Genomic DNA, 22,971 nt, shown 5'->3' on the forward strand with positions numbered 1-22,971 from the left:
CACTTATTGATCAGGATCTTGTCTAAGTTTCTAGGAGACAAAAGGTTTTTCTACCTAGAGCTAGAGAGATGTGTGGAAGTCCCTGAATCCCAGCCACATATGGATGAGTCCAGTTTCAGGTTCAAATGTAGACACTCGTACCATGTGTCCATTCTTTCATTCTGCATTAAAAGCCTACATCTTTAACATGGTGGCAGGGGGAGCTTTAGAGGGTGTGAGGGAGGAACATGGAAAGAAAGCTGACTCCCAAATGAGAAGGATATAGCTCAATGTTTTTGTCTTAAGTGTGTCACATTATTAATCATTTACAAGAGCACTAGATTCTTAAAAGTTGTTGCTGTAAATGTTTTCCAGCCTCCATCCCCACAAGTAGTATGTAGACAACTTTATGTATTTGTCTTTAAACTGATTCTGTTTATTTTAGTAATGGATATTACTTTTGTAATACATATTCTATATTTAGGTTGTATTTCCCCCATCTTTTCCCTTTCACTCTGATAGTTTTCTGTTTTATTTTTATGAAAAGAAGCAGATCAGAAACCTATTGAGTTAGTGGTGTAGTGTTTCCTTTAAATTTAGGATGTGTCTTTGAAGGATTATGCATATTCTTTTTTAGCCATTCCTTTTGGAATCCTACAAAATGTATTCCTTGGATTCAATTAATCGGTTAAGTTGTCATAATAATCCTAATAAGATGATCCAGTTTCTTAATTAACAGCAACATACAACTTTCTTAAGAAAAACTGTGCTTAAATTGTTAGTAGTTTTAAGGCAAACCCAGCTGAGACAATCAATCCTTCTCTGGCAACATTTGCATACTCCAGTTGATACATATAAAATATTCATTTCAGCAAATTAATTCATGTGTCCACATAAAACAGAAATGCTAAATTATTTTGAACTTCACTGGGGTTCTACTTTTTGCTTTTACATGATATAAAGAACCCCAGAATTTAGTTCTTTCATAGATAAGGAGATTGAGGCAGGTCTGGAGCAAGGGACTGGTGTGGCTCAAGCAAGAAATTCTTTGTGCATTACTTTCCAGTGGAGCCTTTGAGTCTTCATAGTAAATCTTGCAACTAATTACAAAATCAATACCCATGTGACAGGAAAAGATGAATTTTGGGGTGCTTTAAAACATACATATTTACAAAATATAATATTAAAACATTCCCTCTTACACTTGTCTGTCATGCCTACTTTTATTTTCTCTGCCCAGAAAAATTAAGTGGACTACATAGACAGTAATGGAACAAAGGTCTTTTCCGTTCCTTATTGAGTATCCTTTATTTTTTACCTTGAGATAATTTTTAAAATTTTAAATTAAGAACATTGCTTCTCCTTTTACATTTCATGATGAAATAGACTTCTTGAAATTACTATTATAAACTTAACAGATACCACCAAAGGATAAGTGAGAATGTAAAAGAAAAGACAAATAGAAAGAAAGAGAGAGAGAGAGAGAGAGAGAGAGAGAGAGGTAAAATGGTCATATATTCTGATAAGGTCAAAGTTTGCCACAGTATTTTAATGCCTGTTCTTTACCACAGGTTCAGGTAGTCCCTGTTTTGCTCTAGCAGGAGTTTCTAGTCACTAGATAGGAGACACCCCTTTTCCCTGTGATTAAATATGAGATTGCATCAAATGATGTGGACCGGGTATATGAGAACAATTATATGAAACAGAAATGGTGTCCATGAAAGGAGAAGCAGGGAGCCTGAGACAGAGGAGAAGCAGAGTGATGAAGTAAAGCCACCCTAAAAGTCCATGTAAGACTGGAGGAGAGAAAGGAATAACAGGGAGAATCAGAAGTCAGGAGCGAGGCCCAGAGACCCAGAGGATACATGGGAGAAGGCTGTGCCAGATGGTCCTGCCAGAACTAAACCAGAGGCCAACGACAAGGCATTATCATTGCTCACCTGCCTCCCGGAGATTGGAGGAAAAGAAACTCAAGAGACAGGGGGCATTGGATCCAGAGTTTTACTCCCAAGGATGTGAGTCTGAAAGGATATTGTCCTCTTGCTACAGTGGGGGAACGGAGAAATGAGACGAGAAGATCACTCCTCTGGAGGTGTTGGAGAGGATATACCTATTTTGTGTCTAGGGGCAGAAACCTCACAGTTCTGTCTTAATTAAATGCTTCCTTGGTTTTGGCTTTATGTGCCTTTTGTTTAAAAAAAAATTCATACAGTCAGAGTCAACAAATATTTATTAAAGGCTTACTATTTTCAGGTACCGTTCTAAGTGCTGGGTATACAAAAGAAAGGCATAAAAGGGCCTGCTCTTAAGTAACTCAATCTACTGAGGAAAGTCAACACATTCGAAGGAGATGAAAGGGAGGTGGGCTTGTAGAACCCCCTGTGGTAGGGGCTCAGGCTATGATCCGAACACCTGATGACCCCCAATAGTGTATGGAGCCTGGGAAGTTGTAAAGGGTCCCAGACATATGTGGGAACCCAGAGAGCCTTAACTTCAATACTTCAAAGATGTGATTTCATCCTTCTGACATTGCCTTCCCTTAAATGGATCACATCTGCTTGGTGTCTCAGTATGATAGTCCATTTAATGAGTTATTCCATATTAAATATTATATTTGAATTGTTAATTGTTCACCTACACACATATTTTTTCCTCTTTTTCCTTTCAATATATTCTTATTACCAGAGTCACAACTGTTGAAAATATATTTTAAACCAAAGTGCATTTTTATGTTACTTTGGAGAGAAAATTATATCAATGCATTGAGATATGTGATGCCCTGCAACTAAAAATTTGTCCTTTCTTAAAAAAACATATCTAGAATGACATAACTGCATATGCCATATGAATTGTCAATGAAACTATTCTTTGGGTTTGTTCTACACTCATGCCACTTCCCTCAGACTTTTTATTTTAAAAAGAATTACTACATATTTTAAGAAACATCTGAGAAGTAATATGGTTTCAAATGTTTAAAAGGTGCTTACTTTCTACAGTATAATTCACCTCAATTAAGCAGACCTTTTCACTTTAAGTAAAAACTTTTCTCTGAACTTGTCTTTTAAGAGAAGAAGGCCAGTCACCTGCCAGTCAGTATGACATAATAGATAGAGGATTGACCTTGGATTCAAATCAATATATATGTCGCATTCTGGGCAAATCACTTAATCAGGGCAACTTGATGACAACTCCCTAAGACAATAAGTTACAGAGAAGTGGCTGATCTAGACCCCAAGTTCCTCATACAAGAAAACAAGTTAAAAATTAAAGGAATTTAATAGAATTACAGAATTTCTCAATTAGAAGAGTAAATTAGTGGCCATCTAGTCCAACGCTTTTCCCCTGTAGACCCACCTCAATGACACACCCAACAAGGCATCTAGTCTTTGCTCACATATCTCCAGTGAGGGGAAGATAGCTCAAATTGTTAGGAGATATTTCTTTCTGCCTCTTTTCAACTTTGACCCATTGCCTCTAGTTTTGCCCTCTGGGACCAAAGAAACAAACCTAATCTCTCACAGGACAGTCTTTCAAATACTTCAGTCAATCGCTTTTATTCCCCCTTCACCCACACGTTGATTCATGCTGAGCTTGCTGTCCATTAAAACCTTCAGATTTTTTTCAGTTGAGCTGCTGTATAGCCCTGCTTGCCTCATCTTGTCCTTGTGAAGTTGATTTCTTAGATTTAAATGTGACAACGTTTATCCCTATTAAAATCCATTTTATTAGATGCAGCCCAATTGCTTGGGTTGCCATGATTTTTTTTGATCCTGACTCTGTCACTGAGTTTATTCCTCTCAGATTTGCACCCCCTCCAAAAAAAATTTCCAGAGCACATTTTGGGATGAGTATGCATTCACCCCAGTCTCTTGCACTTTTACATAAACATATCCTCTATGACAAATTAATTGGCGAATTTGGTAAATAATTATTTTAACCAAGGCATCAGCATTTTGAAAAGTGTCATTTTTGTATGTATTAGTCATCTGATGAAAAGCCAGTGTATTTCTTATTTTTCTCAATAACTTATATTTATGGTCCTGAGCAGACAGAGCTAAAGCCCTGAAGTCTTTCCCATTATCATCAAAATCATCTCTTTTCCAAAAGCTTGTTAGTCATTGCCTATGACAAGAAAGGGTTGTCATGGAGGAAGAAAGCTGAGCTACTTGACAAATCTCCAGCACAGTGTGAGAACTGTAAAAAGATGCTACCTTGTCACCACATGTTTGTCATTATGTGAAAAATCAAAAAGTGTCCAATTATATTCACTTTTCAGTTCAATTATAGGCACTGTTCGAATATCATGATTTTATTTTTAAAAGAAAAAAAAGATCCTGAGTATATAAAAGAAGTTTTCCAGAGCAGCTTCTTTCCTGGAGAGTAAATAAATGGCTCAGGACAGATCTGGAAAACATCTGTAAGCATCGTCTAGTCCGATCCCTTTATTATGTAGAGGATGAAGGGGAGGCACAGAGAGGCGAAGAGCACATCATGTCACGTCAGAGGCAGGATCAGAAAAAGAATCACAGTCTCTCCTGACCACCAGTCCTGGACATGCCTTCAATGCAAAACTTTAACCTAGATTATAGACAACTGAAAATGATCATTGACGGTTCATACATTAAGAAAATTGGTGCTCTGTTCCCCATGGCTTCAGATCTTTTTTTATATATAATTAAAGGCAAAGATTTCTTCCTCTTCTATTCTCAAATGCAACCCTAGTTTGATTAGCAATTTTTCTGGCAATTTTCCAGTCAGTAGGCATCTACTTTATTTCCGGTTCTTTGTCCCACAAAAAGTGTTTGACAAACATGGAGTCTTTCTTTATTTCAATGAATTCCATGGGGAAACTACTCAAGTCATTTCCACCAACTGCCAACCAGTTAGAAGGTAGGCAGTCCAGCCAAGTTGAAGCATCAAGAGACAGCATGTCAAAACCATTGCCATCACCTCAATTGCCATCTCCCCTTAGACCCTGAAACACATAGCCCACAATCCTGAATCCAAGAGCCTTTGGTATATAACCCTGCTTCCAGCCCAGTACCTTCAGTTATCATCCTGGGAAGCAATCCCTGTGGAGATATAGCCCAGCCATGCTCCTTCTGCTCTCAGAAAATAGAGTTCTTGCCATTGGTCTTTGGTACTGTCAAATACTTCAACATCACAAGCTGATAGGGTTTTATCAGTAAAAATAGCATGGAACCTTTATATTTGACTTTCAGTTGAAATTTAACTCTGATTAACTCGTGAGTGCCTTTAGAACAGGGACTGTCTTTTCTATTTTTATCTCCAATGCTTAGCATGTTTTATTGTTCAGTTGTTTCAGCCATGTCCAACTCTTCAAGACCCCTTTTGGGGTTTTCTTGGCAAAGATATTGGAGTGGTTGGCCATTTCCTTCTCCAGCTCATTTTACAGATGAGGAAACTAAGGCAAAGATGGTTAAGTGACTTGTCCAGGATGACACAGCTAGTAAGTGTCTGGGGCCACACTTGAAATCACAAAGGTTATTCTTCCTAACTCTAGGCCCAGGATTCTTTCCACTGTACCACCCAGCTGCCTTCTTTACACATAGTTAGTGCTTAATATTAAGTAATTACTTAATGATATTTATTCATTTCCTGTAATCCCTTCATCAAAGAATACAGATATTTCAGCCATTATATTTGCACAATTCCAAATTGTTTTCCAGAATGGTTATACTAATTCATAGTTTCACCAACAATGAATCAATCAATCAATAGATATGTAATTAATAACTTCGATGTGCCAGGCACTGTGCTAAGCACTGGAGGATAAAAGAGGCAAAAGACTGTCCCTTGCCTCCAAGGAGCTTACAGTCTAATGAGGGAGATAATGTGCAAACACATATTATAAAAATAAGCTATATACAGGATAAATAGGAAATAAATAACAGAGGAAAGGAACTAGAATTAAGAGGAGTTGAAGAAGGCTTTCCATAAGATAAGGTTTTAGTTAGGACTTAAATGAAGCCAGGGAAATCAGTAGTAAGAGCAGAGGAGGAAGAACATTCCAGGGACGGGGGACAGCCAACAAAAAAACATTCCCAGAGTCAAGAGAAAGAGTGTTTTGTTCATGAAAGATCCAGGAGAACCATGTCACTGAAAATGAGTAAGGTGTAAGAAGACTGGACAGGAAGGAGGGGCTAGGTTTTTTTCTATTAATTTATTTTTAGTTTTCAATATTCACTTCCACAAGATTTTGAATTCCAAATTTTCTCCCCTTCTCTCTCCTCCCTCCACCCTGAGACAGCATGCATACCCCTTTCCCTCAATCTGCCCTCCCTTCTATCACACACCTCTCTTCTCTTATCCCCTTCCCCTCTATTTTCTTGTAGGGCAAGATAGATTTATTTTTTTAACTTTTTTTATTCTTTTTTTAGTAAATTAATTTATTTGTTTTCTGTTTTCAACAATCACTTTCATAAGTCTTACATTTTCTCCCCCTCACTCCTCCTTCCTCAGGATGGCATGTAATCTTATGTGGGTTCTACACATACATTCTTATTAAACACATTTTCACATTAGTCAAATTGCATAGAAGAATTAAAGTGAATGGGAGAAACCATAAGAAAAAAACAAAACAAAACAAAACATAACACAAGAGAAAATAGTCTGCTTTATTCTGTGTTCTGATTCCATAGTTCTTTCTCTGGATGTGGATGGCATTTTACCTCGAGTCCTTTGGGGATATTTTAGGTCCTTGCATTGCTGTGAAGAGCTAAGTGTATCAGAAACAGTTCTCACGCACTGTGGTTGTTGCTGTGTATAAAGTTCTCCTGGTTCTGCTCCTTTCATTCAGCATCAGTCCATATAAGTCTTTCCAGGCCTCTCTGAAGTCTTCCTGTTCATCACTTCTTATAGCACAATAGTATTCCATTACATTCACATACCACAACTTGTTCAGCCATTCCCCAGTTGATGGGCATCCCCTCAATTTCCAGTTCTTTACCTCCCAAAAGAGAACTGCTATATTTTTGTACATGTGAGACCTTTTCCCATTTTTATTATCTCTTTGATATACAGTCCTAGAAGAAATATTGCTGAGTCAGAGGGTATGCACATTTTTGTAGTCCTTTGGGCATAGTTCCAAATTGCTCTCCAGAATGGTTGGATCAACTCACAGCTCCACTATCAATGAATTAGTGTTCCAATTCTTCCACATCTTCTCCAACATTTATCATTTTCCTGTTTTGTCATGTTAGCCAATCTGATAGATGTGGTGTGAGACCTCAGAGTTGTTTTGATTTGCATTTCTCTAATTATTAGTGATTTAGAGCATTTTTTTATATAACTGTGGATAGATTTAATTTCTTCCTCTGAAAACTGCCTGTTCATATCCTATGACCATTTATCAATTGGGGACAAAATAGATTTCTATATCCCATTGCCTCTATGTCTTATTTCCCAGTTGCATATAAAAATAATTTTTAACATTTGTTTTTAAAACTTTTGAGTTTCATATTCTCTCTCCTCTTCCTTCCTCACCCACCTCCATTGAGAAGGCAAGCAATTCAATATAGCTTATACATGTGTAGTCATGCAAAACACTTCTGTAACAGACACGTTGTGAAAGACTATCTATATCTCTCTCCATCCTATCTCGTTCCTTATCTGTTCTATTCTCTCTTTTGACCCTGTTCGTCCTCAAAAGTGTTTGCTTCTGATTACCCCCTTTTCCCATTTGTCCTCCTTTTTATCATTGCCCTGGTCTTATCCTCTTCTCCCACTTTCCTGTAGGGTAAGATAGATTTTCATAACCAATCGAGTGTATATGTTATTCCCTCCTTAAGCCAAAACCAGTGAGAGTAAGGTTCACTCATTCCCTCTCACCTCCTCCCTCTTCAGGAATGGGCTGGGTTATGAAGGACTTTGAATGTTAAACAGAATATTTTGTATTTGTTTCTGGAGGCAATAGGGAACGACTGGAATTTATTGAGTAGGAGGATGACATGATCAAACCTATGCTTCAGTGGCTGAATGGAGGATGGATTGGAGTGATGGAAAGAGACTTGAGACAGGCTGACCTCACCACTAGAATGGTGACAGTGTCAGAGGAGAGAAGGAGGTATATTTGAGAGATGTACAAAGGTGAAAGTGACAGACCTTGGCAACAGATAGGATGTGAGGAATGAGAGAGAGGGAGGGACCTTGGCTGATTCTTAGGTTGTGAGATGGACCACTAGGAGAATGATCTTACTGAAAAGATAATGAGTTTTATTTTGGATATATTGAGTTTAAAGTGTCTACTGGACATCCAACTTGAAGCATCTGAAACATCACTAGAGTTTCAAGATTGGAAATTAAGAGAGAGTTTGGGGCAAGATAGGTCAATTTGACAATCATCAGCATGGTCATTAAATCCATGGGAGCTGATGAGATCACCAAATGAGAGAGTAAAAAGGGACAAGAGATGTGAGCCCCAGGACAGAACCCTGAGGGACACCTTTAGCTAGAGGGCATGATCTAGAGCAGGATCCAACAAAGGAGACAGAAAAGGAGTGATCAGATTGATAGTTGGAGAATCAGGAGAGCATGGCATCCTGAAAACCTAGAGAGAAGAGAATATGAAGGGGGAGAGAATGATCAACAGTGTCAAATGCTGTAGAGAGGTCAAGGAGAATGAGGATTGAGAAAAGGCCACTGGATTTAGTAACTAAGACAACATTAGTCACTTTGGAGAGAGTAGTTTCAGTGGAATGATCAGGTTAGAAGCTGGATCACAAAGAGTTAAGAAGACAATGAGAAAATAAAGTGAAGGCACTTATTTTTTTGAAGTTTAGCTACAAAGAACAGAAGAAATATAGAATGAGAGTTAGCAGGGATGGAAGGATCAAGTGAGAGTTTTTCAGGATGGTGAATACATGACTACATTTGTAAGTAGTAGGGAATAGGCCATTACACAGGGAGAGATTGAAAATAAGTGAAAGAATAGGGATGACACAGGGGGCAGTCTATTGGAGTAGATGGAATGGAATGCAATTGCTTGTTTTGGTAAGGAGTGTAGCCATGTCATCATGTGAGACAGGGTAAAGACAGAGATAGTGAAAGAAGTCATCTGAATAGTAGGAGATGAGGAAGAGGGGAGAAGAGGGAATTCACAGTAAATGGCCTCAATGTTTTCTGGAAAATATGAAGCAGAATTCTCAGCTGAGAGAATTCATGGACAGGGAGCCATTGCTGATTTGAGGAGGGTGGAGAGTAGGATTGTGAATTGTGAAGGGTGGTAGAGTAGGATTGCCTAGCAGCAGTGAGGACTTAGTTAAGATTGTAAATAAATTTGTGGGAAACCCAATCTGAACAGTTGCATAATTTCTCCATCTTCCTTCAGCAGAGTGGGTGTAGGAGCAAAGGCAGAGGATGCCAGGGTGAGCCAAGGTTTAGGATTGCCAGGGCATAATCAGTGATGTATGGGCCAGGGATTCAAGAGAGAAGGGCAGTAAGGTTGTGAATTGGTTCACCAAAGGGTCAAGCTGAGAAGACTGACTAATTCAGGTGAGATTACCTAAGAGAGAATTGAGGGCTCATGGTATGGATGAAGAGCAGGGTTTTATAAGGAAAAGGAGAGGAAGAGGTGAAAAGCCAGTGGATTATTGTCAGGGGATTTTGGAATTCTTGTCTCACACGATGATGTAGCCTTACTCACTTACCAAGGTTAACCCCACTACTTGTTCAAGCTACCCCATTTTATCCCATCTCTTCCAATAGATTGCCCCTTCTGTCATCTCCTTTTTTTCAAACAGCTATCAGGATTTTGGTTGGGTAGTAGTATGAATGGCATGAACCTCAAAGGAGGAGAGTGACAGAAGTAGAAGGAGAACCTGGAAGTGTCAATGAGTGTCAATGAGCAAGGAATATTCCATCACCCCTATCTCAGGGAGTTGAGGAGAATGAGTGAGGGTGAAGCCAGTACAGGGTGGCCAGAGAGCCTGTGTCATCAGAAGGGAGCCAATTTTCAGTAATAGCTAGTAGACAGAAAGAGAGGGAGAGGCAAAGATTTAAGATGAAGGGAAGTGTGTTGCCTATGGAACAAGCATTCCAGAAGGCATAATTAAAGGGCTGAGTGGAGCTTGGTTGAAAATTTGAGGTGAGAATGTTGAGGGAGATGAGAATGAAGAATCCAGTGGTGGGGGTTGGAGGATGGAGTTTGTTTGGCTGGTCGTCTACAGAAGTTCCAAGTCACTGGGATGTGAAGGGTATTACCATGTGAGAGAATGTTCATTACCAAATGAAGGATGCCACTTGTCTTCCCAATAGAAGTTAGAAATCAGGCTGGATGCAAGAGATGGGACACATAGAGTTAGATGATCAGATTTGAGGGCTTACTTCTCAACTTCTCAGACTCCTCCAGTGTCTGGAGGTTAGACAATGTGCATGTCTTTCCATAATCCCTCCAATATTGACTCTATATCATTGTCATCTTTCCCAATTTTCTGGTTGTGAGTTGAACCTCAGGGTGGTTTTGAAATTGCATTTCTACTATTCTTAGTGATTGGAAATATTCTTTCATACAATTGTTTATAATTTGTAATTCTTCTTTTGTGAATTTTTTGTTCATATCCATTGACTACTTGTCTACTGAAGAACGGCTTTTGGTCTTTTATTTTTCTCTCAGTTGTCTATATATCTTGGATATCAAATCTTTTTCAGAGAAATTTGATAGAAAGTTTTTTTTGTTTTTTCAATAGACCACTTTCCTTCTTATGTTAGATACATTCATTTTGTTTGTGTAGAAACTTTTAGTTTTCAGGTAATTGAACTTATTTCTTTTATCTTTTGTAATTTCATCCGTCCCTTGTTTGGTTAAGAACACATTCCCTAGACATAAGTTGTAGAATTTATAAAACTGCTTCTCCTAGTTTTTGTTTGTTTGATTGTTTGTTAATTTTTATGGTTATGATCATCTATACTATTCAAGTCATTTCCCCTACCTGTTATTTTAGATCTCTCCAGCTGTATGATTTTAAGTTGTGAATTCCTCTTCTTTACTTGAACTTTAATCTAGCTTATTATGAAATTGTCGTTCTTATAAAAAAAAAAGTCACAAGTGATTACAACATTCCCTTCCATCTCTATGGCTTTCCCCCCCACCCCCTGGATATGCAGCTAAAAGTAACATGGAGTCGGAACCAGAGATCATCCAATGCTTAAAGGGGACATTGACTGAGACAGTCAAGAGCATCGTAAAGCAAATAACTTCATTGATAACTTCTTGGGAAGCATCAGGAAGCTGTGGAGCGTACCCACACAAACAAACATTTCCTGAAAGTTTACTTAAGACAGTTCCAAAGGAATGGAGTTACAGTCCAAAAGAAATGAAAAGAAGAGAACTGGGGAAAGGTAAGTAAATCCCCCCTCACATTAAAACAATAGCAGACAGGAAAAATTATTTCCTGTAGTGTTTAGTTTTATAAATCATGAAGAATTAGAATCACTAAGAAGCATGACCTTAAAATGAATTGTAAGAAAAGATGATTTCTCAAACATGGCAAAATATTTAAGTGCTTTCATTTTCTTTACTATGAGTAATATGATGAAAGAAACTAGAAATGACAATAGCCTTAAAACATGTTTTACATCTGACAGCCAATTTAGCATTTCTTCTCACAATATGTCATGTCATTTTTTTTTTACCACGCTAGTTTTTGCAACGTGTTATGCAGTTCTAGGGCAGCTAGGTGGAGCAGTGGATAGAGTGCCAAGCCTGGAGTATGGAGGACTCGTCTTCCTGAATTCAAATCTGGCCTCAGATGCTTCCTAGCTGTTTGACCCTGGGCAAGTCACCTCCCCCTGTTTGCCTCAGTTTCCTGATCTATGAAATGAGCTGGAGAAGAAAATGGCAAACCACTCCTATATCTTTGCCAAGAAAACCCCAAATGGGATCAGGAATAGTTAGACACGCCTGAAATGACTGAACACAACATGCTATTTTTATTAATTCCTGTAGGAGGCTATTGTATAACATAAAATCCTTACTATCAAGACTGATCTGAAAGTTATATCTTCTTTCCCTTATTTTTTTCTGAATCACGTCTACACTAGCTGTCTTAAGGACAAAAAGTAGCACACAATCCAGTCATTGCACATACACTTTTAACAGACTATTTTCTTCTAAAGCAAATAGTTCAAAACACCACACGTTATGCCTGTTTGGGGCATTAATTACCTCAGGTGTGTTTAATGGGCATATTTTGGTGTATTTCTGAATGCATTCATTTGAGTTCACATGAGGCAAAATGATACAGTGGCTTGAATATTAGACCAGTAATTATAAAGACTCTGGTTCAAATCCTGTGTCAGATATTTACTAGCTATATGACTGTAGACTCTGTGTGCCTGCACCTCTCTGAGCCTCAGTGTCCTCATTCTTAAGATGGGGATAACAGTCATACCCTCAGGGTAGTTGTCAGGACCAAGTGAGACAATATATGGAATGTCCAAAAGCCTTAAAGTGCAATTTAAAAAGTGAACTATTGTTATTTTTACTGGCCTAGTTATCAGTTCCAAATTTTAACTAGAGTTATTCATTCTAAATTGGTCCTTCTTTAGTTGTTTTTACTTTTCTAGATTTTTCACATTGCCTCCTTTTGCTCTGTTTTTTAAGATATCCACATCTTTGGATCTTCTTTTAAAATTTCACAATAAAATCATTTCCTTATATATTAATTATTCAAGTAAAATTTTTCTCATCTAACTTACCCTTAGCTAATACCAAATACTCTGGCAACACATGTGTCTTCAGTTATTCTCTGTACGTATCTTGAATAATAGGTAGTTCTCTCACTACAACCTTAGGTTACAAACACAAATCAAATTTTTTATCTGTGACCTTTTATATCAATGCTTTAATTCCATCCAAGGACTATGAAATTGCCCTTGAATCCTGTAAAGCCATTTAATTGAAATCAGAAAATGTCAGATTTTCATTTCTAAAGTTCTTCCCTGTCTGAAAGTTGTTGCTATCTTTCTTTCATTCTGTCTTTGGGACATTTCATATATCTTGTGCCTCTCTTGAAGTCATGGTTATTTTCACCCATTAAATCACATGTGCAGTGCTCTTTCATAAGTGGTTCTCAAGCTCCTGTTACTCTCCCTGTTCTTCCTTCTTACTTTATCAATCCAGTTCTATATTCCTTCCTTCCCTCATCATCTTTTAGAAAAACAAAATCAAAGAACAGCCTGAAATTAATCTTGATAGACACTTCAGCAGCTATTTGTTTCTTCCATCACTACAGGCTATTTCTTCTTAGTCTAAAAGCTGAAGGATTCTTTGTAAGAGGACAACTAACACATTCTTATTACCCTGAGTTGGCCACTGTCCTGACCAATGAGTGGGAAGTTCTACATTATGGTCAAGAGGATTGTTGGGGTTTCTGTCTAAGGCCTCAGTTTTCCTTGAAACTTGTACCATTCCAAGAACATAGCATATGGCTAATCAGCGGAGGTTACCAGACCTCACAGTAAACATATAACAAACTTCCTTGACAGTCCAGGAAGTGGTATTTTTTTAAATCCCTCATAACTTCACTGAATACAGCACACCCATAGCTTTAGGCTTGAAAATTTTCCAGTTGACAGTTACATTAGGTTTCAGAAGACTTTTCAGTATCCAGGGGAGGGTGCTCAGAAATTTTTCCAATACCAGTCTGTGCATAGATTTGAATTCATTTCCCATCCTATGGCTAAGTAAATTTTTAAAAGCAAATCAAGAAATACTTACTGAACACCTATTTCAGACATTTTGGTAGGAACAGAAGGGTTACCAGGAGGCATAAGGAACTTATATAAATATATGAACAGTTACATAACAAGAAAAATGTTTTAAAAGCACTTAAAAAGAAAAGATGTCACAAAGCAATAAGTTAAGAAAGTAACCTTTCTTATTGTCTCCAGCCCTTTCGTAAAGAGAAATTATTTTCATCTATTTTGGAGCAAAATCAGAATTCTTCCAGTTCTTAATGTTTTTTTAATAGATTACCTCAGGAGTAGAATGTGTCATAATGTCACATAAAAAATGTGTCCCTCTTGGAGGAATAGAGGAAAAACTTGGTAATTAAATGTTACAAATATCCTCTCTCAAAAATCTCTTCACTGTATTTTATTATTGATATTAGTATATTTTGTTTACCATTATAAAAGCAAAATCGGTATCTTGAGTTTATATAACACCTTGTTTTCTTCTAAAGCTAATTGCTTTGAATGCGTTTTTTCCAGGAGAATACAAGCTCCAACAAGGCAAGGAGATATGTATTCATTTGTATCCTCAGTGCTCAGCGCAGAATTTTTCAGAGAATAAGGAACTAATGTTTGTTGAATTCAGTCAGATTTCACATGCACTCAGTTAACCGTCAGTCAGGACTTTATTAATAATAATAACTAGAATTTGCGTTGTGCTTTAAGGTTTGCAGAGTGCTGTAAGTGACTTGCCCAGACTTATACAGCTACTCAGCGTTTGAGGTTCAATTTGAATTCAAGTCTTCCTAACTCTAGATTCAACACTCTGTGCGTTGCACTGCCTCGCTGCCTCCATACTAATGTGTCAGACATGGTAATAAGCCCAAGGAATATGAAGGAAGGTAAAAATGCTGTCCCTATTCTCAGGGAGCTCACATTCCCTTGGGGGAAACAATGTGTAAATAACTATGCCCATACAAGATATATATGTGTGTGTGTGTGTAATATATATATGCATGTATAGTATATACACAGAATAGATAGAATGTAATCTCAGAGATTGGGCACTGGAGGGAACGTAGAACCAGGAAAGGCCTCCTCTTGCAGAAGGTGAGGTTCGAGCTGGGTCTTGAAGAAAGCCAGGAAAGCCAAGAGACAGAGGCAAGGAAAGAGAGCATAGCAGTCATGAGAAGCAGCCACTGCAGAGGCACCGAGACGAGATGGAGATGGCGTGTTTTGTAGAAGGAAGAGCACATGGGCCAGTGTAGATGAGGCTTAGAGTATGGAGAGAAATAAGCTCTAAGAAGGCTAAAAACACAGACAATAGTCATATGTGAGGGACTTCAGGCCAAACTAAGGATTTTTATTTGATCCTGAAAGTAATAGAAAGTTACTTGAGTTTTTTAGTGACTTGAGGGGATTCAGGGGTAAAGGGTGGGGGAGAGGAGATGACATGCTCCGAGCTACGCTTTAGGAAGATCATTGTGGCAGCAGAGTGGAGGATGGGTTGGAGTGGGGAGAGACAAGCCTGGGAGACCAATTCAAAGGCTATTGCAGTAGTCCAGGTAAGAAGTCATGATGTCCTCTTGTACTAGGATAGTGACTTTGTGAATGGACAGGAGAGATACACACACATATACACACATATGTATGAGGTGGGAAGGCAAAAATAATAACACATTGGATTTATAGGGTGAATATGTATAAGGAGTTGGGAATTATGAAATTATGGGCCTGGTTGATTGGAAAGATGATGGTACCCTTGACAGTAGTAGGGGAGGATTTAGGGGGAAAGATAATGAACCCTGTTTTGGACATGTTGAATTTGAGATACTTATGAGGTGTCCAGTTCAAGATGTCCAAAAGGCAATTGGGTAATGTATGACTATAACTCAGCACCTTTTGGTGGTGATGAGCTCATCAGGCAAGATTAATAAATATATATTGAGCACATAGCTAAGATTCAAGGCACTGGCACAGCATGGCAAGATATAAAACAGTCTAAGAGTCACTTGCAGGTAGATAATACTGCAAGGCAATAATGTAAGATTAGTTAAAGGTTTGTAATGTGTTGAATTGCAAATGAGTGTTATAGTGAATAAAGTCTGAATTCAGAAGGACAGACCACAAACCACATGGAGTGGCTTAGATAGGCTTCCTGACAGAGTGGCTTGATTGGGACGAATAAGTTTAGATAGCTTCAGAGGGAGGGAGATGATGTCACATGTACGGAGAGCAACTTGGGCAGAAGCACAGTGGGGGAAAAAACCAGGAATGTCAGTGGACAATTTGACTGAAACAGAGAATTCAGGTGGGGAAATTAGAAAATGAGATTGGAAAGGAAGGTTAATGCTGACTGTGAAGAACTTTGAATTCTAGGCTAAGTAGGGAAACTGCAGGTAGTAGGAAGCCAATGAACATTATTGAGGCAGAGAGTGATATAGTAGAAGGGGTTGTTTATAAAGATTAACCAAGATTATAGAAGATGGGTTGGAAGGGGGAAAGAGTGAAGAAAGGGAGACCAATTAAGAAAATAGTGTAATAATATTAGCATTAGAGGAGAGCCAGAACTAGAGTGGCAGTGATATAAATGGAAAAGAAAGGACATTAAAAAGGCAAAATTGGCAGGGCATACTGATTGATGATTAGATGGTGAAGTATGGGGCAGAAAAGGAGGGAGGAGTCAGAAGTCCTTGAGGAGCTGGTTTTGGGGGGAAGATATGTTGAGTCTTTAAGATCATTCAGATAGTAGTATTCAGTAGGAAGTTGAAGATGGGAGTCATCAGCTCAGGTGATAATTACATTCATGGTAAAGACTGAGACCTTTAAGGAAATAAATGTATGGAGAGAAATTTAAGGTTAAAAACTAGGTAAGTATGAGGAGGAAAACTGTGGATGGGCTTAGGGGTGTTGCAAGGAAGAGGAAACAGCAAAGAAAACAGAAGAAAAATAGTTATAGGGGTAGGAAGTAATCCAGGATAGGATAGTATTGTAGCTATCAAGAGACCAGTAAGGTGGTCAGTAGTGCCGCATATTGAAATAGATCAATCAGTAAGAATGAAAACTAAGAAAAGCCATTGAATTTGTTGTTGGGAGGCCTTGGGGACTTTGATAATGTGGCTCAAAGCAAAAGTCTTAATTCTGAGTTTTCATGGCTATCATTGTTCAAGAACAGACCCAGAGTTGCTTAAATCTAAATTCTTGGAATGAAACATGCTATAGTACAGTAGAGGACCAGATACACCAGACCTACTGTCTGAAGAGGGCAAGCACTTTATCATCCCAACCATTTTCTCCACAAAAATTCCACATCCCCCTATACCACACTCCAAACAGCACAGTGATAGAACTAGAATTAGTGTTAATCTTGTCTTTGCTTCCTTTTTCTCCCCAGGCTTCACAAGGTTTGCAGCTCAGGCGGTATCTATTGTAATCAGTGACTTACCCACCGTGATTGCGTGTTTGCCTCCCCCAATTAAGTACTTCTTTTTTCTTTCTGAGAGAAAAATGTCAAAAAACTTTGTTGAATTGAAGAAAACTGGTCTGCTTGTCTGGAACCTGATTGTAATTATATGTCGGATAGTTGAGGATGGAAACACCTTGGAATTTTTAACGGGTGTCTTGCTTGACAGTTGGAGTAAAGAGAAACTCAGTTTAGTTTGTCTGTGTTTAGAAAGCATTATGGGAAAGCAGAAAAGTAGCCCTAATCAAGTGACCCAGCGGGTTATACACAGAATTGAGCAGCAAAAACCAAACTGGATTGAAAGCCAGTTGCTGAAAGCAAGAAAACTGAGCACAGAATGGTAAGCAGCAGCATGTGATATTTTCAAATGATGTTTGTCTTTCAGTGGGCTTATTCAAACACATTCACAATGGGAACTCGCAAACAAACAAAAACTGTGGTCACATGGGCAGGAGTAGTCATTTTTCTAATTTGGTTTTTCACTTGGGGATTTTGTTCAGCTAAGAAAAGATAAGCTATTCCTTAAAAACTAGATTGTTAGAAACTCCCTGCCTTAAAATTTGAACTGCAGCCGATACACTGGAAAAAGAGCCTTGTTTAGTCACCACCTTAAGATTTCTGAGGGAGATTACCAGGGAGAATTCAGAGGATCAGAGAATTCACTTTTGATTTTTTCCATTGTGCAAATAAGTAACTAAAATCAGAGAATTCAGTTCTGATCTTTTCCATTGTGCAAACACTAAGTTTACTAAAGAAATTGTGATATGGAGATTGAATTAACAGCACAATGGATATAAAGGACCTTTTCTTTCTTTCTCTACTCCCAGTTTAAGGAAAAAAATACTTTTCCTCTGGTAACATGAGTCCTAAAGGGAGACTGAGCATATCAAACTAGGGCAATAAATGAACCTGTCTGTTTCTGCATGAAAGAATCAACTTTCCCATAGATTTGCTACCAAGGCTAAATGGTTTATACTATTGTGAGAATTTTTAAGGCTGCTTGGCATATTTAAATATGCAAATAGAGTTCTCTTGAATTAAAAGTAACCTTCCATTTTAGAATTATATGACAGGAAGTCTCACTTCTGAAAAATGCTTTCCAACATATAGATTATGACATTCCTGCCAATAAGAAGCATGCAGGATGAGTGCCCAGGAGTTCTTACTACTGAATAAACCTGTTGACTACAAAAAACAAAACTGCCTCCCCCACCCCCAATCCGTCCTGATGCTCGTCTGAAGCATACGTGGATGAATTTTATACATATCTCTAGACTAACCTATATGAAACCACAGAAAGGATACTGGAAAAAGGTTATATTAACATTTGTGCAAGTGATTTCTGATGTTGTTGTATGTTCCATTTATATAAATAATGACTTGTAGGCACGCGTTTACTGGTTGCCTTTGCTTATTGCTGGTAACAACATGGGACTAAGTTTACCCGATGAGATGTGCTATTTTTATTGGTACAGGCACACTAAGGTGTAGGAATTGGTTTCTGGGAATGATGGATTGGCAGGAGTATCAATAGCAGTGGTGTCAAGTTATAGCCTTATTAACAGTGACAGTGACCTTCTTAATCTTCACATTTGGGTTAAATACCAGTTTGCAAGCTCACATTCAGTGCCTAAAAGATTAAACCTAAATGTCATTATCCATAGAGGGAGATATAAAGAGAAAAACAGAAGAATAAAAACAAATGGCAACTCTGATTATGGTTTTATAGTAAGGTGTGTAATATTCCTGATTTTAAGAATCCCCTTTTAAGCAGTCAGTTTAAGGCCATTGTCTTGCTAAGGGACTAGAGCCATTCACAGGACTGTCCTCTTGACATTATTTCTCTGCATTTGAATTTTAATTCAATTTCACAAAAACTATCATCCCCTTCGGAAGGTGTCAAGGTATCAGACTCTAAGCAGTTATCGTTTATTTTTTAAATTTGGCTGCTTAGTGATTAGCCAAAGAACATTTAATTACCTGGTAGCATGCATCCAAAAAAATAGAAATTTCTATGTTTCTGGTGTTTTTTTTTAATGTTTTCCTAAGATTCTGAGTAATTAAGCAATTAACACTATTTATTAAATAAAGCTGTGATACACAGCTATCCAGCTGTAAAATTACTTATTATACTTACTTGGAAATGTTAAATGTGATCATCTTTTAGTTCACTTTGGGTAACAAACCATTTGTAAATATTTTTTATTTGTTCTGTGTTAATGTTTTTTCAAGTCTTTGATTTTGGATTGATTATATGATATACAAATGAACTTCTGCTTCCAAGTATCTCCCATAATTTAATGATAAATTAGTCTATGAATATATCAATAAAGGAAAACACACAATATATCTCTATACACAGTATCCTACATAGTAACTGCTATTCATAGAATAAACATGAGTATATAATAATAAAAACCAAAGTAAATAATGCTTTTGTTAGGATCAATTAAATCATTTTGTTTTCCATTCAGGTTATTATATTTGATTGATATAATGTCACTTAACTAGATTTTTCCCAATTATTGTGCCTAGATTTAACTTTGATTTTTATGGAAATTGTGAAAATAGCTGCAGTGGAAAAGGTGGCAGCTGTATGCATTGCCTGTCTTGTATACTGCCTGAAAGCATTACTATTCATTAAAATAACCTTCACTTTCTAGTAACACTCAAGCTGTAAACAGTCAACTTAGATTCTGGAGAACACACAGCCCAAAAAGTAAAGAAATGTCCGTCTTTGCAAAGTAATTTGTCGAGTTGAAGATTATTGTTTTTCATCACGGTGACCCTGACGTGGCTGGCTGGGCGCATATACAGATTAAGATGAATGCAGTTATTCCTTGGCTGAGGTCTGCCTCTTTCAGGGCACATTCTCCCTAATGACATGATTGATAGGCAGTCCCAAATCCAGAGAGGAACTCATTAATCATAGCGCTGACTGAATCCAATCATCTGCTTCACCTGCACAGTGATGGACAAGAAAGGATACAGTTCGGGGGCTGACATGGAGACGGTCCTTTGTCAGGGGCCCCAGCTCTTCCAATGTCAACCTCTAGGAAGCCCAGCCAGAAATGTAGCTTGCAACCTGTATGCAGTTTCAAAAGGATATTCTCAAACTATTCTCTTATTGTTAAAAAGTCTTTCATTGGAAGTTGTCTGTGAAATATATCAGTAAAGAGGAACATCATTTGCTTTTTAGTATAGGAGATTGCAGCTCGTGTAATTTTCGAACTGTTTATCCTCAAGTATGTTTTGAAGCTACATGTGGAAGTCATAGCAGCTTTAGCTCCCAGCAGCTGGGTATCATTTGACTGCACCTTCAGGTCAACCTCCCCAACTCTGGGCTGAACTAATTTTATAATCGTAGCACAAATTCAGTAACAAGCTCTGCAGTGTCCAGCTGATTACACCGCAGTAAATTTCACTTAGGCCAGGAAACAATGGAAAATCACGAATTTCCTTGAGAATGCTTAGCTTTTTAAAGCTCAACACAAGCCCAATGACAAATGAAACAAGAAAATTAGATTTGAATTTATGAGGTGCAGATCTGAATCAGGTATTTCTTTTTTTTGAGACCTGTGGTTTCAAGTTTTCTGTGTGTTCATGTCTTCCTTTAATAGGTAGTTGGGAAAATATGTATTTTTAAATGAAATAGAAATAAGTGGATGTCCATAAAAACAATATGTTTCACTGTTGTACTTATTACACTACTGCTCACTTTGTGGTATTCAGGAAGGTAGAAGTTGATCCTCATTTGAAAAAATACTCACTGTTCTTGTTAATTCTAAGGCTCTCTTACACAGAAGAAACCAGAAGAGCATGCATTTTTCAAAGACAACAAGTGTCAAAGGTCAATTTGAAATACCCAAGTGGTAAAGCATTCAGCTATAAAGCTCCTAACCTATATTTAGTATAATGGGTTCCCTGTTAGATGCTTTAATTACTCTTCAATGTGTTCTGTTACAGTAGAGAGGAAGGAATATCCAAGGTGTGGAATCCTAAGCCTTTTGGGTATCAGAGATGCTTTCTATCTCCAAAGAGAAAGTCCAAATGATTTCTTCGTGTTTTCACCCTATGATTATGGCAATTTCAACAATTACAGTAATGTGAAAATGGTCTATGTACAGGAGATAGATGCAATTAAACAATAATGTTTTAGAACGATTCAGTGTCTAAAACGCTTTCCTGTACTTGCCCCTAGAATATCCATGTAGATGGTTGCACTTTGGGAAGCTTTAACCTCTGCAAGTTGTCTGGCTAGATACTTGCAACCTTAGATTTATATTGAATCTCTTGATTTACATTGACTCTCATTTTTCCATCTTGGCAGTTCTTCATTAGTGATATTAATATATTTTCTTTATTCTAGTGTCCTTACGACGATAGAAGAAGGCACAGCCTTAGAAGAAGGAGGCATTGCTCTTGAATTGACTGAGCAGAAAATAAACCTGATGGTCCTGGATATCTGCCACAAACCAGGTGGCAGTGAGTACCTGAGGCAAATTTATCACATCATCCGGCTCAATGAGGTAGGGAAACGGCCTTTTTCCCGAGCAATTAGGTGTGTACTGGCCTGAGGCAGCGTCTGCTGGCAGCTAAGGGTTAGTCAAGGAGGTGATAATGCTTCTTAAAGTCAATACTAAACTCAATATTGCATTATAATAGAAACTATTCCATTAGGGCAAGTCTGCATTTGTGTAAGAAAAAAAACTGCAGAAATAATGTAGATTTCATTTATGTACTTTGCACAATAATATGGCTCATAAACTCAATTCACATCTGCATTGTGTAGTCTGGAGATTTATTTTTCTAGTTAGTTTACTGTGCCTGTGCTAAAATCTGGAATTTGTGCAAGGGAAAATTTTCTTAAGCAATGCATAGCTATCCTAGCGAAGAAAATACTCTAGAGATGAGGTTGTGGGTTGGTTTTGTTTTGGGTTTTTTAAAGATTAAAACATAGTTTACTATTTCAGAATGTCAATTTATATTTTACTGTTTTAAATGCTTTCATTTTGGGGAGGAGCTAATTAGAATTCACTAATGAATGAACACTGGTTGAAACTGATCTCATGCTGCTTGTCAGCTATAGCTCAGTTGTAGGAGGTCTCTGACTCTGGGCCTTACCAAAGCGGTGGTGGTGGTGTTCATCCTTCATTCCCAGAGTGCACTTTAGAAAGGCCAAGGTCAACCAAGGCATGTTTAGTAACAATAAGCATAGTGGCAGGTATCTCAATGCAATTATCATTTACTTGAAATAATTAGAGATTTCAAATTTGGCCATATCTATCTGAATTGTGTGGGTTTTATCTCTAATGTTTCTCATATATTTGAAGTTGTATGGGCATTAATACTGCTGCACTTTAAGATTCTGGGTTTTCAGAGGTCTTGCTCCCCTACCACCGTGTCTTAGTAGATTGTCTTTGAAAGTTGTTGTAGCTAAAAAATTCATGTGGCCAATTTGGCTTTCCAGATTTAGCTAGCTTGATTCTTGGATGACAGACATATAATGTCATACTAATTTCATGTTCCAAACTGTTATGAATTGGTGGGAGCTGAGGGAACTTGTCTTCCACTGTCACAGCCTTCAAGAATCCAGGGTCGTATTCATGCCATAATCTGGCATTGGAAAAGAACTGAAACATGTAGGTTATATAAACTTTAATTAATTTCTGAAAAGTTTGGTGTTTATATCCTAGTTTGCCTATATGGCAGTTCTGACTATTCAGTTTTCTTTCTTTCCACTACATTACATTACACACCTTTGCTTCATGCCATCCTTTCTCACTTTGGGCAAGACCACCAAGGAGAAAAGGCAGAGAACTGGTGTTTAGAGGAAT

General features: G+C 37.8%; 1 protein-coding gene across 4 annotated transcripts in view; it reads left to right on the forward strand.

Moving 5' to 3' along the window:
* Nucleotides 1-22,971, forward strand: part of KIAA0825 (KIAA0825 ortholog) — a 544,517-nt gene that overhangs the window by 249,759 nt on the left and 271,787 nt on the right. For 3 of the 4 annotated variants that reach the window (XM_072606108.1, XM_072606106.1, XM_072606107.1), the window contains 3 exons: nt 11,104-11,337; nt 17,066-17,474; nt 21,504-21,663. In XM_072606108.1, coding sequence (XP_072462209.1) covers nt 11,104-11,337; nt 17,066-17,474; nt 21,504-21,663 — 803 coding nt within the window. Of the gene's footprint in view, nt 1-11,103; nt 11,338-17,065; nt 17,475-21,503; nt 21,664-22,971 lie in introns of those variants that run through there. The other variant, XM_072606109.1, reaches the window with a different exon arrangement.

Source organism: Notamacropus eugenii, chromosome 4, assembly GCF_028372415.1.
Source record: "Notamacropus eugenii isolate mMacEug1 chromosome 4, mMacEug1.pri_v2, whole genome shotgun sequence".
Taxonomy (NCBI): domain Eukaryota; kingdom Metazoa; phylum Chordata; class Mammalia; order Diprotodontia; family Macropodidae; genus Notamacropus; species Notamacropus eugenii.